The sequence below is a fragment of the Oncorhynchus gorbuscha genome, linkage group LG10 (genome assembly GCF_021184085.1).
Source record: "Oncorhynchus gorbuscha isolate QuinsamMale2020 ecotype Even-year linkage group LG10, OgorEven_v1.0, whole genome shotgun sequence".
In the NCBI taxonomy this organism is placed as follows: domain Eukaryota; kingdom Metazoa; phylum Chordata; class Actinopteri; order Salmoniformes; family Salmonidae; genus Oncorhynchus; species Oncorhynchus gorbuscha.
The window spans coordinates 80865396-80884007 of record NC_060182.1 but is presented as its reverse complement, the minus strand read 5'-3'; the positions used below and the strand labels follow the sequence as shown (position 1 = coordinate 80884007).

The 18612-nt window shown below is 41.0% G+C and overlaps 1 protein-coding gene across 1 annotated transcript in view; it reads right to left on the bottom strand.

The window, feature by feature from the left end:
• Positions 1-18612, bottom strand: part of LOC124046629 (rho GTPase-activating protein 5-like) — a 98544-nt gene that overhangs the window by 49951 nt on the left and 29981 nt on the right. The window contains 1 exon segment of the mRNA XM_046367232.1: positions 11003-11153. Within this exon segment, the coding sequence (XP_046223188.1) occupies positions 11003-11153 (151 nt within the window).

The window sequence follows — 18612 nt, the reverse complement described above, 5'->3', positions numbered from 1 at the left end:
CCCTACTGATCAGCCTCTTGCCTGGTGTCCATTAGTAACATTACAATACCAGTGATCTGTTCTGAGACCCTACTGATCAGCATCTTGCCTGGTGTCCATTAGTAACATTACAATACCAGTGATCTGTTCTGAGACCCTACTGATCAGCCTCTTGCCTGGTGTCCATTAGTAACATTACAATACCAGTGATCTGTTCTGAGACCCTACTGATCAGCATCTTGCCTGGTGTCCATTAGTAACATTACAATAGCAGTGATCTGTCCTGAGACCCTGATCAGGACATACTGAGGTGAGGCCTCAACATGAAGGCTGACACAGAAGTGCTAACCAGGTCAATATTTCCAAATATAATTTGGTCTCAGTTACTTGTGTGTGACAAATGTAGGAGTAAATCCGTTATGCTCACGGAATACCAATGCACTCATCTCCTTTACTTACTGTATAACCTACATTTTATGTACACAAATGTTTCTTAGAGAAGACAGGTGCCCTGTATTGTGACCCCTCATCCATCTGTTGTGGGTTAAAGGGGAATTTTACATCAAATAAATGTTCACGTGTATTTGTAGTCTCCAAATATCATAATTTACTGTACGGTTGCATCATAGCTATCGAAACACCCCATCTGTAAAATAAAGTTGCATAGCCTCGTCAAATCACCATACAAAACTTTGCACTTCGAACCTGCCCTTCTATGCCAGTGATCCTCAGAAAGCTGCACACTCTAGCTGACTCCACCTCTTGCTCAGTACAACCAACGGTGAGCGTGTAATTAAAATGATCTTCTATGTTTAGTAGAGCCCATGCCCGCGATGTTCAGGCCATACCATTGCTTCTGACTGAAAACCAACATTTGAAATAACCGCATTAGTAAATCCATTCGCTGGTCCTCACTATGTCACCCGCTCCCTGCAGACTGCATGTGCTCTGTGTGTGAACAACGGCTCCGCTTGGGCTGCTCAGTGACGAGACATGAGAGCACAGAGCATGGCTGTAAGCTATTTTTCATCACTTTAAACTATGACAAAACTCAACAAACATTATTTTCTGTGAAATAACCTCTCCTGTGTTATATAACACAGTGCACCGAGGCAGGACTGTGGGCTCTCATTCTCCGAGGCCAACGTAAGTAAGATATTTAAGCATGTTAACCCTCGCAGTGCTGCCAGCCCAGATGGAATCCCTAGCCGCGTCCTCAGAGCATGTGCAGACCAGCTGGCTGGAGTGTTTTTCAGACATATCCCAGTCTGCTGTCCCCACTTGCTTCAAGATATTCCACCATTGTTCCTGTACCCAAGAAAGCTAAGATAACTGAACTAAATGACTATAGCACTCAATTCTGTCATCATGAAGTGTTTTGAAAGTCTAGTTAAGGATCATATCACCTCCACCCTACCTGACACCCTCGACCCACTTCAATTTGCATACGTCCAAATAGATCCACAGACGATGCAATCGCCATTGCACTGCACACTGCCCTATCCCATCTGGATAAGAGGAATACCTACGTAAAAATGCTGGTCATTGACTACAGCGCAGCCATCAACACCATACTACCCTCCAAACTCATTAAGCTCGAGGCCCTGGGTCTGAACCCCGCCCTGTGCAACTGGGTCCTGGACATCCTGACGGGCCGCCCCCAGGTGGTGACAACACCACTTCGCTGATTCTCAGCACAGGGGGCCTACAAGGGTGCGTGCTCAGCCCCCTCCTGTACTCCCTGTTCCCCCATGACTGCGTGGCCATGCACGCCTCCAACTCAATCATCAAGTTTGCAGACGACATAACAATAGTAGGCCTGATTACCAACAATGACGAGAGCCTACAGGGAAGTGGTGAGGGACCTGACAGAGTGGTGCCAGGAATATAACCTCTCACTCAATGTCAACAAAACGAAGGAGCTGATCATGGACTTCAGTGGACAGCCGAGGGAGCACGTTCCATCCACGTCGACGGGGCCACAGTGGAGAAGGTGAAAAGCTTCAAGTTCCTTAGCGTACACATCACTGATAATCTGAAATAGTCCACCCACACAGACAGTGTGGTGAAGAAGGCTCAACAGTGCCTCTTCGACCTCAGGAGGCTGAGGAAATTCAGCTATGCCCCCTCAGACCCTCACAAACTCTTACAGATGCACCATTGAGAGCATTCTGTTGGAATGTGTCACCGCCTGGTACGGCAACTGCACCACCCGCAACCGCAGGGCTCTCCAGAGGGTGGTGCGGTCTGCCCAAAGCATCACCGGGTGCAAACTACCTCCCCTCCAGGACACCTACAGCCCCTGATGTCACAGGAAGGACACATCAACCACCTGAGCCACGGCCTGTTCACCCAGCTATCTTCCAGAAGGCGAGGTCAGTACAGGTGCATCAACGCTGGGGACAAGAGACTAAAAAACATATTCTATCTCAATGCTTCAGACTGTTAAATAGCCATCACTAGCTGGCTACCACCCGGTTACTCAACCCTGCTACTGCCTCTAAGGTGGAATCACTGGTCACCTTAATAATGGAACACTGGTCACTTTAATAATGTTTACATACTGTTTTAATCATTTCATATGTATATGCTGTATTCTAGTCAATGCCATCCTATTCAACTATTGCTGTGTATATACACTATTCTATCCTATGTATTCTACAGATATACTAAATATTCTATCCACGTAGTGTCCATTATGTCTATAATTTCTATACATCCCATCACATATATACACTACCTTTCCAAAGATTTGGGTTCACTTTGAAATGTCCTTATTTTTGAAAGAAAAGCACATTTTTTGTCCATTAAAATAACGTAAAATTAATCAGAAATACAGTGTAGACATTGTTAATGTTGTAAATGATTATTGTAGCTGGAAAAGACAGATTTTTTAAATGGAATATCTACATAGGCGTACAGAGGCCCATTATCAGCAACCATCACTCCTGTGTTCCAATGGCACGTTGTGTTAGCTAATCCAACTTTATCATTTTAAAAGGCTAATTGATCATTAGAAAAACCTTTAGCAATTCTGTTAGCACAGCTGAAAACTGTTGTACTAATTAAAGAAGCAATAAAACTGTCCTTCTTTAGACTAGTTGAGTACCTGGAGCATCAGCATTTATGGGTTCGATTACAGGCTCAAAATGGCTAGAAACAAAGAACTTTCTTCTGAAACTCATTAGTCTATTCTTGTTCTGAGAAATTATGGCTATTCCATGAGAGAAATTGCCAATAAACTGAAGATCTCATACAACGCAGTGTACTACTCCCTTCACAGAACAGCGCAAACTGACTCTAACCAGAACAGAAAGAGGAGTGGGAGGCCCCGTGCACAACTGAGCAAGAGGACAAGTACGTTAGTGTGTCTAGTTTGAGAAACAGAACCCTCACAAGTCCTTCATTAGATTAGTACCCGCAAAACATCAGCCTCAATGGCACCCATCCTAATCTTTTCTTTCTATTGGCCAGTCTGAGATATGGCTTTTTCTTTGCCTCTTCACTGTTGACGTTGAGACGTTGATTTGTGAGTACTATTTAATGAAGCTGCCAGTTGAGGACTTGTGAGGCATCTGTTTCTCAAACTAGACACTCTAATGTACTTGTCATCTTGCTCAGTTGTACACCGGGGCCTCCCAATCCTCTTTCTATTCTGCTCTCTCTCTATGTGACCCAAGCCTAAGTACTAGTCTGCGTGTCAGTCTGAACATGCTTCTTATGCACATATGTGCAGTCAGTCATTATTTAATGATCTTTTCCTATCCTCCATTTTGTGATGTGGAGATGAGAACGTCCATAGCGGCAGGAGAGCGAGAGAGAGACATGGAGAGAGAGAGAGAGAGAGAGAGAGAGAGACATGGAGAGAGAAAATGGGAAGCAACGTGTGTCTGTTAATTGAATGTGATTGCTCAGCATTCCTCAGAATCTTGATGAAGCGAGCTGCCTTCTTCCTGCACTCTGCAGCACTGGGTATGTTATGTTCAGTGATCCGATGATAGCCTAATACCTATAAGAACTATTTTATTAGCACAGAACCTCCAGTCCAGTTGAAACTAAGGCCCCCATAGCAAAATCCAGGCCCTGTCTGAGTCATGTCAGGCCCTTGTCATTTAAAACTAATAGAAGTCATAGTATTTGGGTGAGCCTGGTCTGTAGGGAAACAGACATTAAAGCAGCAGCAGCAAGGCCTCTCTCTCAGGTCTCCATCCCCATTCTACCAGTTCTAGTGTCCACAACACCATGCAAAGCCCCTCATCCCCCAGTCACTACAATCTAATGAGGGTCACACGGACAGCAAGAAACAAGCAAACATGTTGACTGAGTAGTATCTTCAGGTAGAGAAAGAAAACATTTAGAAACTAGACACAATGACTGAAACGTGAAGATATATGACAGTGTTTCCACTAGTGCAGGCGTGAAAATATGAGTGTTTTCCACTAGTGCAGGCGTGAAGATGTATGACAGTGTTTTCCACTAGTGCAGGCGTGAATATATATGAGTGTTTTCCACTAGTGCAGGCATGAAGATATACGAGTGTTTTCCACTAGTGCAGGCGTGAAGATGTATGAAAGTGTTTTCCACTAGTGCAGGCGTGAAGATGTATGACAGTGTTTCCAATAGTGCCGGAGTGAAGATGTATGAGAGTGTTTTCCACTAGTGCCGGAGTGAAGATGTATGACAGTGTTTTCCACTAGTGCAGGCGTGAATATATATGAGTGTTTTCCACTAGTGCAGGCATGAAGATATACGAGTGTTTTCCACTAGTGCAGGCGTGAAGATGTATGAAAGTGTTTTCCACTAGTGCAGGCGTGAAGATGTATGACAGTGTTTCCAATAGTGCCGGAGTGAAGATGTATGAGAGTGTTTTCCACTAGTGCCGGAGTGAAGATGTATGACAGTGTTTCCACTAGTAAAGGTGTGAAGATGTATGACAGTGTTTTCCACTAGTAAAGGTGTGAAGATGTATGACAGTGTTTCCACTAGTAAAGGCGTGAAGATGTATGAGTGTTTTCCACTAGTGCAGGTGTGAAGATGTATGACAGTGTTTCCAATAGTGCCGGCGTGAAGATGTATGACAGTGTTTCCACTAGTAAAGGCGTGAAGATGTATGACAGTGTTTTCCACTAGTGCCGGAGTGAAGATGTATGAGAGTGTTTTCCACTAGTGCCGGAGTGAAGATGTATGACAGTGTTTCCACTAGTAAAGGTGTGAAGATGTATGACAGTGTTTTCCACTAGTAAAGGTGTGAAGATGTATGACAGTGTTTCCACTAGTAAAGGCGTGAAGATGTATGAGTGTTTTCCACTAGTGCAGGTGTGAAGATGTATGACAGTGTTTCCAATAGTGCAGGCGTGAAGATGTATGACAGTGTTTCCACTAGTAAAGGCGTGAAGATGTATGACAGTGTTTTCCACTAGTGCCGGAGTGAAGATGTATGACAGTGTTTTCCACTAGTAAAGGTGTGAAGATGTATGACAGTGTTTTCCACTAGTGCAGGCGTGAAGATGTATGACAGTGTTTTCCACTAGTGCAGGCGTGGAAATGTATGACAGTGTTTCTAATAGTGCCGGAGTGAAAATGTATGACAGTGTTTTCAACCAGTGCTAGAGTGAAGATGTATCACAGTGTTTCCACTAGTAAAGGCGTGAAAATGTATGACAGTGTTTTCCACTAGTGCCGGAGTGAAGATGTATGACAGTATTTTCCACTAGTAAAGGCGTGAAGATGTATGACAGTGTTTTCCACTAGTGCAGGCGTGAACATGTATGACAGTGTTTCCACTAGTAAAGGCGTGAAGATGTATGACAGTGTTTTCCACTAGTGCCGGAGTGAAGATGTATGACAGTGTTTTCCACTAGTAAAGGCGTGAAGATGTATGACAGTGTTTCCACTAGTAAAGGCGTGAAGATGTATGACAGTGTTTCCACTAGTAAAGGCGTGAAGATGTATGACAGTGTTTCCACTAGTAAAGGCGTGAAGATGTATGACAGTGTTTTCCACTAGTGCAGGTGTGAAAATGTATGACAGTGTTTTCCACTAGTAAAGGCGTGAAGATGTATCACAGTGTTTCCACTAGTAAAGGCGTGAAAATGTATGACAGTGTTTTCCACTAGTGCCAGAGTGAAGATGTATGACAGTGTTTTCCACTAGTAAAGGCGTGAAGATGTATGAGTGTTTTCCACTAGTGCAGGCGTGAAGATGTATGAAAGTGTTTCCAATAGTGCCGGAGTGAAGATGTATGACAGTGTTTCCACTAGTAAAGGTGTGAAGATGTATGACAGTGTTTCCACTAGTAAAGGTGTGAAGATGTATGACAGTGTTTCCACTAGTAAAGGTGTGAAGATGTATGACAGTGTTTCCACTAGTAAAGGTGTGAAGATGTATGACAGTGTTTCCACTAGTAAAGGTGTGAAGATGTATGACAGTGTTTCCACTAGTAAAGGTGTGAAGATGTATGACAGTGTTTTCCACTAGTGCCGGAGTGAAGATGTATGACAGTGTTTCCACTAGTAAAGGTGTGAAGATGTATGACAATGTTTCCACTAGTAAAGGCGTGAAAATGTATGACAGTGTTTCCACTAGCGCCTACAGCCGGTTACACACTCATTTTCAGATGTACTTTTTTTCACTTAAATTAACTAGGCTACTTTTTTACATTTCGCAAGTCAGATAAAAAGACAGCCGAGCCCTTTCCCACTAGAATGAACATGTTCTAGTGATCTATTGATAGGACAGGCGCCTGTCAGTCACAAAGTGAGCGATTTCAGAGAAGCACCTCTAGTTTGAAGGTCTGAAGTCTGTCCTGCATCCTGGAACCTGGGTCTGTGTGTTGTGTACACTGTGGTTGCAGTCAAATGTCTTTACAAGGAGGGAGAGAGCACGATGCTCCTTCATCGTCTGTGAGTCCATTTGGATGTCCCATATAATGTCGGAAACCACTTAGCCTATTGTTTTCTGGCACATTCATTTATTTTATTTTGCTTGTTTCAAATGCAGCCACGATGTGCTTGTACATCGGCTTACTGTGCTTTGATTGACGAACAGTAAGCTTGACTAGTTTATAAATGGTGTTGGACTGACTGAATAAAGTCAAACTCATACATCCTTGCCATTCATAAATTATACAACTTATATGTCCATGGTATCACATCGGGACATGTCAGCTAAAGATCTCTTTTGTAATTTCGATATGAAGTCCATCAGGACTTGCCAGACAGTAACGTTGAAGTGAGTGACTCATCAGTAGCCTACCGAATTGCATCGGTAAGAGAGACGTTTATTTAGTTCACCAATTTGCACACTGGTAGGCTTTTTGGTCGATTATCTACAGATAAATTATGAAAACTTTCGATGAAGATGGTGAATCCTACTCACTGCAAGGGACAAAAGGTAGGCTAGTTTAGAGCGCCTCACTGGTCCAAAATACGATACAAAAAAACTGATTGAATTGTTTTAAAAGATAATGTTACTTCTATGGTATTTTCTAAAATGTTGATATAAAGTAGGTCTACAGATTTAATCAACGTGTTGACAATGGAGAAGTCAACAGCTGCTTTCTGTGTAGCAAGGCTCATGATTAACACATGCTTCATTCTTCAATCATACCTGTATTCTAGATAGCTGAGAAAATGCCTCTTAAAAGAAAGCTTGAAGCCTGTGGAAGTCAGCAGACTCTTACAAGATTCTTTAAGAAGAAACCTGTGGATCAGTTGTTAAACAAGTACTTTTTGGAATAAATTACATACTGCAATTCACAAAGAGAGTTGCAAACACTTGCTGAAATCTTTACACTAATTTAACTCATGTCGTTCTATCTTCTCTTAACATGTATGGAACTTATTTGAGCACCTGTTCCTTTTATTTTAGAGACCAATTTTTTCATTTGAAAAAGTGTCCATCACACAATTTGTTTTGTAGCACACACACACACAATGTAACCTTTTATTTTTATTCAAGATCATTTAGGCAATTTAAATTGTTCAGTTTAAATAAAATACATAATTCGAAGAACAAATATAATTGTGGGAAGTCATATCTTGCTGTAAAATACATGCATCTCAAGAGAAGATGAGTTAAATGATTAAATTGTTTAATGTTCTCTTATAAAATAATCCTGATCATATAGGCCTAGTTCAAGATGATATAAACATTTTTTTTTTAAACACTGAATTCATACATTTTCAGTCATTTAAATTGTAAACACAATACCACAACAATGTTTTCCAATCTGTGTATTTCGGATGGAATCAAAGCAATAGAATGTAACAGAGAACACCAAAATAGAGCTTGTTCGGCAAAACAATCTTAACTGGCTGGCTACTTTTTCTATTAGGCTGGGTACTCCATGTGCTTGTGGGAAACCCTGGTATAATGATGAGGATAACATGGCAATGATTTCTGAAGTCTGACGGTGACGCATGATGGTTGTTGGCATAGCCCTGCGAGCACAAAGGGCAACATGGAGCCCTGGCCTGGCTTGCAACTACACACGGTGAGGCTAGCAAACTCTCCCAGGCAGATACAACTGGCTCCCGGAGCAAATGACTCAAACACTTTATCACTGTCAGTGTGCATCGGCCATTAACTACTCTGTGGTTCAACACACTCGCATATGTACACACATGGTCAAAGAAAAAATACACACACACACAACATGGTCAAAAGAGAGAAACACATATAGTCACACACACACATGCACCAGTCTATAACCATCACCACCACAGAACACACACCAGTCTATAACCATCACCACCACAGAACACACACCAGTCTATAACCATCACCACCACAGAACACACACCAGTCTATAACCATCGCCACCACAGAACACACACCAGTCTATAACCATCGCCACCACAGAACACACACCAGTCTATAACCATCGCCACCACAGAACACACACCAGTCTATAACCATCGCCACCACAGAACACACACCAGTCTATAACCATCGCCACCACAGAACACACACCAGGCTATAGCCATCGCCTCCACAGAACACACACCAGTCTATAGCCATCGCCTCCACAGAACACACACCAGTCTATAACCCTCGCCACCACAGAACACCAGCGGCCAATCGTTGAGTACAGAAATAGGCTCCCACCATCAAACATAACCACAGGATCCAGTCTGGTACCATTTCTGCACCACCAGAATGTGCCCTACTTCCATCTCCAAACATCCACAGGCACCACAAACAGGAACTATTTCATCCAACCACACAGCAGTGTGCTGGGCTTGTCTCATTGCTACACAGCAGTGTGCGGGGCTTGTCTCATTGCCACAGCAGTGTGCCAGGCCTGTCTCATTGCCACACAGCAGTGTGCTGGGCTTGTCTAATTGCCACACAGCAGTGTGCTGGGCTTGTCTCATTGCCACACAGCAGTGTGCTGGGCTTGTCTCATTGCCACACAGCAGTGTGCTGGGCTTGTCTCATTGCCACACAGCAGTGTGCTGGGCTTGTCTCATTGCCACACAGCAGTGTGCTGGGCTTGTCTCATTGCCACACAGCCCACTGCTTCAAAGGCATGTAAACCTGCCACAAACTAGGCTACTCAGATCTGTGTGATATTCACCACAATGTTGGCTTGTCTGAGACCTCAGGCTTCTCACTTACTGGGTATTGAGTCAATACCAGTCAATGTTTCCATTGAACACGGCGGTCATGTTCAGGTTTCACGATAGTTTTTCCGTCATATACACATGATATGCATGGGGCACACGGTGCAATGAAAGATGCCGCTGATACCAATAGCCTAGCAAGCAGGAAGTTTCCAATAACTACTACTGGAATGAAGTTACTCTATTCCATTGACTTCATAGCAAACAAAAACAATCCACTTTTATTACTGAGCTTGTTTAATTGGTTTAACATATCTTCAGAGATTACGTTCAACTCCCCAAAAATAAACATTTTAAATTGAGAAAATACATAAAAATAATGCTGCATTGAGGGTTCACTGCAGTCAGAGATGATATCAGTTCCAGACACTAAGGTAAACTGCATATTTACAAATCAGATATCATTAGGAATAACCTAGAGGGACATTTTTGCTGCTGCATTCAAAATATTGGTCGGCATTAGCATTAGGCTAAGTGAGAGAATAATGGCCAATGACATTTCCAAATGCATCAACATCAAATTCCAGTTAATCATTCACCATGCCCAGTCATCGCCCTCCCCTCTTCTGCCCCCCATTAAACACCATTTATCAGTGGGGGAAAAGGAAGCATTTAATGAAATCCTCAATTGAATGTGTAAGCAGTTAGAGGAGTCTTCTCTCCCCAGTCATGTCTTACATCTGGCGACTGATGCACTTTGCAGAAACTAAGGCGATTCAAACCCTTTGATTCACTGCAAGGGGAAACAATATTGTTACAATGCTACGTTTGACTACAAAAGGATTGTGAACAAATGTAGCTTGGCATGTCAGTGAATAAGCTTGTTTAAAACCCATGGGCCGAATGAATCACTAGATTAACCCCTAACATTACATGAGATCCAACAATTAAAAGGATCAAGTGCGCTAAGTAAGAGCTTAAGCACACGTTAAGCAGGTTAAGTCCTTACAAACAGGCGGGGAAGCTAAGAAGGAATCATACTATACCTGTAATAAATGAATCCTCTCTTCTTTCTGGAAATCCGTGGTTTGTAATGCAATAACAATAAACTCAACCACAATGACGTTCTGTCATAAAGGTCATGCCAGTCAGTCGGAGCAGAGGGGTTATCATATTATCACACAACTGAAATCCCAAGAACTGTCAACTAATCGTGAAAAGGCAGCATGACTGAATGACACATTTTGTTAGCAGCAGCCACAAAAGGCTCATGTGAATTCCGACCAAATAGCATACATATTTGGGGTAGCCTGTGTTTTCACACACACACACACACACACACACACACACACACACACACACACACACACACACACACACACACACACACACACACACACACACACACACACACACACACACACACACACACACACAACTGATATAAAATAACCTACCAGTGCGTTCAATGTAGTCCACACACTTCTCAATGAACAAGGGGATTGGCCGGTCCGGGGTGACCAGATTCTGTAGGGGAACACCAAAGTAGTGGCTCTCCCAATTCCTCCGTGTGGGAGGGTACAAAGGCTTTGTGGGCTTGGATTTTGGCTGTGAATTGAAGGAAAACATTATAGCATCGTTTTCAAAACAAAACTACAGAAATAAAGTTCATCCTTTCAATTTCAATTCTTCAAAATAGTTGTCATTCCCCACAAGACTTAATCTCTAATTGAAAAAGAAACGTGTAAAACACCTTGCAAGAACTAACATTTAGTTTTTTGTTTTGTGCTGTTGCCTGATTATCAAAGACAGCTAAATGTTCAAACAACAAGAGTATACTTAATGGCAGTGGTGCTACTGTAGTGAAAACGATTCACGATTCTAATATATGAAGTTTGGCTTTCAACCAAAACATTTGTGTATGATTGTCCTGTTATGTGCAGACAAAATCATTTGTCATCATGAAGAATGAAGCAAGCTCCTTGAAACGTCATTGTGAGTGTGGACCTACTGTACAGTACTGTAGTGAAAATGTGAAGTGGACAGCTTTTATGTCCCAAATGTCACCCTATTCCCTATATAGTGTACTACTTTTGACCAGACCATAGGGCTTTGGTCAAATGTAGTGCACTATATTGGGAATAGGGTGCCATTTGGACCATAAAAGCTGTCCACTGATTCATGCCTCAGAGCACTTCCCTGCCTGCCTTCAAATGCCTTTAACAGACTACAATACAGTGGGATACCCAATTCTCCTCTCAATCCTCAACTATGGCGGTCATATTTAACCGTGATTGTGTTGTCATTGCTTGTGTTATATCCCATGTTAATTGCTAAGGAATGGGAGTGCATGCTTGGCCAGGAGAAAGTCATGTTGCAACATTCAACAAAAAGTACAATTCACATTTACTCTCAGTGTGATAGAGAGCAGACCATTCTGAATCTGTGTTATAGAGAGCAGACCATTCTGAATCTGTGTTATAGAGAGCATGACCATTCTGAATCTGTGTTATAGAGAGCAGACCATTCTGAATCTGTGTTATAGAGAGCAGACCATTCTGAATCTGTGTTATAGAGAGCAGACCATTCTGAATCTGTGTTATAGAGAGCAGACCATTCTGAATCTGTGTTATAGAGAGCAGACCATTCTGAATCTGTGTTATAGAGAGCAGACCATTCTGAATCTGTGTTATAGAGAGCAGACCATTCTGAATCTGTGTTATAGATAGCATGACCATTCTGAATCTGTGTTATAGAGAGCAGACCATTCTGAATCTGTGTTATAGAGAGCAGACCATTCTGAATCTGTGTTATAGAGAGCAGACCATTCTGAATCTGTGTTATAGAGAGCAGACCATTCTGAATCTGTGTTATAGATAGCATGACCATTCTGAATCTGTGTTATAGAGAGCAGACCATTCTGAATCTGTGTTATAGAGAGCAGACCATTCTGAATCTGTGTTATAGAGAGCAGACCATTCTGAATCTGTGTTATAGAGAGCAGACCATTCTGAATCTGTGTTATAGAGAGCAGACCATTCTGAATCTGTGTTATAGAGAGCAGACCATTCTGAATCTGTGTTATAGATAGCATGACCATTCTGAATCTGTGTTATAGAGAGCAGACCATTCTGAATCTGTGTTATAGAGAGCAGACCATTCTGAATCTGTGTGATAGAGAACAGACCATTCTGAATCTGTGTTATAGTAAGCATGAGAGCAGACCATTCTGAATCTGTGTTATAGTAAATCTGTGTTATGAGAACAGACCATTCTGAATCTGTGTTATAGAGAACAGACCATTCTGAATCTGTGTTATAGTAAGCATGAGAGCAGACCATTCTGAATCTGTGTTATAGTAAGCATGAGAGCAGACCATTCTGAATCTGTGTTATAGTAAGCATGAGAGCAGACCATTCTGAATCTGTGTTATAGTAAGCATGAGAGCAGACCATTCTGAATCTGTGTTATAGATAGCATGACCATTCTGAATCTGTGTTATAGAGAACAGACCATTCTGAATCTGTGTTATAGTAAGCATGAGAACAGACCATTCTGAATCTGTGTTATAGATAGCATGACCATTCTGAATCTGTGTTATAGAGAACAGACCATTCTGAATCTGTGTTATAGAGAACAGACCATTCTGAATCTGTGTTATAGTAATCATGAGAGCAGACCATTCTGAATCTGTGTTATAGTAAGCATGAGAGCAGACCATTCTGAATCTGTGTTATAGTAAGCATGAGAGCAGACCATTCTGAATCTGTGTTATAGTAAGCATGAGAGCAGACCATTCTGAATCTGTGTTATAGAGAGCAGACCATTCTGAATCTGTGTTATGGTAATCATGAGAGCAGACCATTCTGAATCTGTGTTATAGTAAGCATGAGAGCAGACCATTCTGAATCTGTGTTATAGTAAGCATGAGAGCAGACCATTCTGAATCTGTGTTATAGTAATCATGAGAGCAGACCATTCTGAATCTGTGTTATAGTAAGCATGAGAGCAGACCATTCTGAATCTGTGTTATAGTAAGCATGAGAGCAGACCATTCTGAATCTGTGTTATAGTAAGCATGAGAGCAGACCATTCTGAATCTGTGTTATAGAGAGCAGACCATTCTGAATCTGTGTTATAGTAATCATGAGAGCAGACCATTCTGAATCTGTGTTATAGTAATCATGAGAGCAGACCATTCTGAATCTGTGTTATAGTAAGCATGAGAGCAGACCATTCTGAATCTGTGTTATAGTAAGCATGAGAGCAGACCATTCTGAATCTGTGTTATAGAGAGCAGACCATTCTGAATCTGTGTTATAGTAAGCATGAGAGCAGACCATTCTGAATCTGTGTTATAGAGAGCAGACCATTCTGAATCTGTGTTATAGTAATCATGAGAGCAGACCATTCTGAATCTGTGTTATAGTAAGCATGAGAGCAGACCATTCTGAATCTGTGTTATAGAGAGCAGACCATTCTGAATCTGTGTTATAGTAAGCATGAGAGCAGACCATTCTGAATCTGTGTTATAGAGAGCAGACCATTCTGAATCTGTGTTATAGTAATCATGAGAGCAGACCATTCTGAATCTGTGTTATAGTAAGCATGAGAGCAGACCATTCTGAATCTGTGTTATAGTAAGCATGAGAGCAGACCATTCTGAATCTGTGTTATAGTAAGCATGAGAGCAGACCATTCTGAATCTGTGTTATAGTAATCATCAGAGCAGACCATTCTGAATCTGTGTTATAGTAAGCATGAGAGCAGACCATTCTGAATCTGTGTTATAGTAATCATGAGAGCAGACCATTCTGAATCTGTGTTATAGTAAGCATGAGAACAGACCATTCTGAATCTGTGTTATAGTAAGCATGAGAACAGACCATTCTGAATCTGTGTTATAGTAAGCATGAGAGCAGACCATTCTGAATCTGTGTTATAGTAATCATGAGAACAGACCATTCTATAATCTGTGTTATAGTAAGCATGACCATTCTGAATCTGTGTTATAGTAATCATGAGAACAGACCATTCTGAATCTGTGTTATAGTAAGCATGAGAGCAGACCATTCTGAATCTGTGTTATAGTAAGCATGAGAGCAGACCATTCTGAATCTGTGTTATAGTAAGCATGAGAGCAGACCATTCTGAATCTGTGTTATAGTAAGCATGAGAGCAGACCATTCTGAATCTGTGTTATAGATAGCATGACCATTCTGAATCTGTGTTATAGTAAGCATGAGAGCAGACCATTCTGAATCTGTGTTATAGATAGCATGACCATTCTGAATCTGTGTTATAGTAAGCATGAGAGCAGACCATTCTGAATCTGTGTTATAGATAGCATGACCATTCTGAATCTGTGTTATAGATAGCATGACCATTCTGAATCTGTGTTATAGTAAGCATGAGAGCAGACCATTCTGAATCTGTGTTATAGTAAGCATGAGAGCAGACCATTCTGAATCTGTGTTATAGTAAGCATGAGAGCAGACCATTCTGAATCTGTGTTATAGAGAGCAGACCATTCTGAATCTGTGTTATAGTAAGCATGAGAGCAGACCATTCTGAATCTGTGTTATAGAGAGCAGACCATTCTGAATCTGTGTTATAGTAATCATGAGAGCAGACCATTCTGAATCTGTGTTATAGTAAGCATGAGAGCAGACCATTCTGAATCTGTGTTATAGTAAGCATGAGAGCAGACCATTCTGAATCTGTGTTATAGTAATCATCAGAGCAGACCATTCTGAATCTGTGTTATAGTAAGCATGAGAGCAGACCATTCTGAATCTGTGTTATAGTAAGCATGAGAGCAGACCATTCTGAATCTGTGTTATAGTAATCATGAGAGCAGACCATTCTGAATCTGTGTTATAGAGAGCAGACCATTCTGAATCTGTGTTATAGTAAGCATGAGAGCAGACCATTCTGAATCTGTGTTATAGATAGCATGACCATTCTGAATCTGTGTTATAGATAGCATGACCATTCTGAATCTGTGTTATAGTAAGCATGAGAGCAGACCATTCTGAATCTGTGTTATAGATAGCATGACCATTCTGAATCTGTGTTATAGTAAGCATGAGAGCAGACCATTCTGAATCTGTGTTATAGATAGCATGACCATTCTGAATCTGTGTTATAGATAGCATGACCATTCTGAATCTGTGTTATAGATAGAGAGCATGACCATTCTGAATCTGTGTTATAGTAAAGCATGAGAGCAGACCATTCTGAATCTGTGTTATAGTAAGCATGAGAACAGACCATTCTGAATCTGTGTTATAGATAGCATGACCATTCTGAATCTGTGTTATAGTAAGCATGAGAGCAGACCATTCTGAATCTGTGTTATAGTAAGCATGAGAACAGACCATTCTGAATCTGTGTTATAGATAGCATGACCATTCTGAATCTGTGTTATAGTAAGCATGAGAACAGACCATTCTGAATCTGTGTTATAGTAAGCATGAGAGCAGACCATTCTGAATCTGTGTTATAGTAATCATGAGAGCAGACCATTCTGAATCTGTGTTATAGTAAGCATGAGAGCAGACCATTCTGAATCTGTGTTATAGTAATCATGAGAGCAGACCATTCTGAATCTGTGTTATAGTAAGCATGAGAGCAGACCATTCTGAATCTGTGTTATAGTAAGCATGAGAGCAGACCATTCTGAATCTGTGTTATAGTAATCATGAGAGCAGACCATTCTGAATCTGTGTTATAGTAAGCATGAGAGCAGACCATTCTGAATCTGTGTTATAGTAAGCATGACCATTCTGAATCTGTGTTATAGTAATCATGAGAGCAGACCATTCTGAATCTGTGTTATAGTAAGCATGAGAGCAGACCATTCTGAATCTGTGTTATAGTAAGCATGAGAGCAGACCATTCTGAATCTGTGTTATAGAGAGCAGACCATTCTGAATCTGTGTTATAGTAAGCATGAGAGCAGACCATTCTGAATCTGTGTTATAGAGAGCAGACCATTCTGAATCTGTGTTATAGTAATCATGAGAGCAGACCATTCTGAATCTGTGTTATAGTAAGCATGAGAGCAGACCATTCTGAATCTGTGTTATAGTAAGCATGAGAGCAGACCATTCTGAATCTGTGTTATAGTAATCATCAGAGCAGACCATTCTGAATCTGTGTTATAGTAAGCATGAGAGCAGACCATTCTGAATCTGTGTTATAGTAAGCATGAGAGCAGACCATTCTGAATCTGTGTTATAGTAATCATGAGAGCAGACCATTCTGAATCTGTGTTATAGAGAGCAGACCATTCTGAATCTGTGTTATAGTAAGCATGAGAGCAGACCATTCTGAATCTGTGTTATAGAGAGCATGACCATTCTGAATCTGTGTTATAGATAGCATGACCATTCTGAATCTGTGTTATAGTAAGCATGAGAGCAGACCATTCTGAATCTGTGTTATAGATAGCATGACCATTCTGAATCTGTGTTATAGTAAGCATGAGAGCAGACCATTCTGAATCTGTGTTATAGATAGCATGACCATTCTGAATCTGTGTTATAGATAGCATGACCATTCTGAATCTGTGTTATAGATAGCATGACCATTCTGAATCTGTGTTATAGTAAAGCATGAGAGCAGACCATTCTGAATCTGTGTTATAGTAAGCATGAGAACAGACCATTCTGAATCTGTGTTATAGATAGCATGACCATTCTGAATCTGTGTTATAGTAAGCATGAGAGCAGACCATTCTGAATCTGTGTTATAGTAAGCATGAGAACAGACCATTCTGAATCTGTGTTATAGATAGCATGACCATTCTGAATCTGTGTTATAGTAAGCATGAGAACAGACCATTCTGAATCTGTGTTATAGTAAGCATGAGAGCAGACCATTCTGAATCTGTGTTATAGTAAGCATGAGAGCAGACCATTCTGAATCTGTGTTATAGTAAGCATGAGAGCAGACCATTCTGAATCTGTGTTATAGTAATCATGAGAGCAGACCATTCTGAATCTGTGTTATAGTAAGCATGAGAGCAGACCATTCTGAATCTGTGTTATAGTAAGCATGAGAGCAGACCATTCTGAATCTGTGTTATAGTAATCATGAGAGCAGACCATTCTGAATCTGTGTTATAGTAAGCATGAGAGCAGACCATTCTGAATCTGTGTTATAGTAAGCATGACCATTCTGAATCTGTGTTATAGTAATCATGAGAGCAGACCATTCTGAATCTGTGTTATAGTAAGCATGAGAGCAGACCATTCTGAATCTGTGTTATAGTAAGCATGAGAGCAGACCATTCTGAATCTGTGTTATAGAGATGAGACAGACCATTCTGAATCTGTGTTATTCTGAATCTGTGTTATAGTAATCATGAGAGCAGACCATTCTGAATCTGTGTTATAGTAAGCATGAGAGCAGACCATTCTGAATCTGTGTTATAGTAAGCATGAGAGCAGACCATTCTGAATCTGTGTTATAGAGAGCAGACCATTCTGAATCTGTGTTATAGTAAGCATGAGAGCAGACCATTCTGAATCTGTGTTATAGAGAGCAGACCATTCTGAATCTGTGTTATAGTAATCATGAGAGCAGACCATTCTGAATCTGTGTTATAGTAAGCATGAGAGCAGACCATTCTGAATCTGTGTTATAGTAAGCATGAGAGCAGACCATTCTGAATCTGTGTTATAGTAATCATCAGAGCAGACCATTCTGAATCTGTGTTATAGTAAGCATGAGAGCAGACCATTCTGAATCTGTGTTATAGTAATCATGAGAGCAGACCATTCTGAATCTGTGTTATAGTAAGCATGAGAACAGACCATTCTGAATCTGTGTTATAGTAAGCATGAGAACAGACCATTCTGAATCTGTGTTATAGTAAGCATGAGAGCAGACCATTCTGAATCTGTGTTATAGTAATCATGAGAACAGACCATTCTGAATCTGTGTTATAGTAAGCATGACCATTCTGAATCTGTGTTATAGTAATCATGAGAACAGACCATTCTGAATCTGTGTTATAGTAAGCATGAGAGCAGACCATTCTGAATCTGTGTTATAGTAA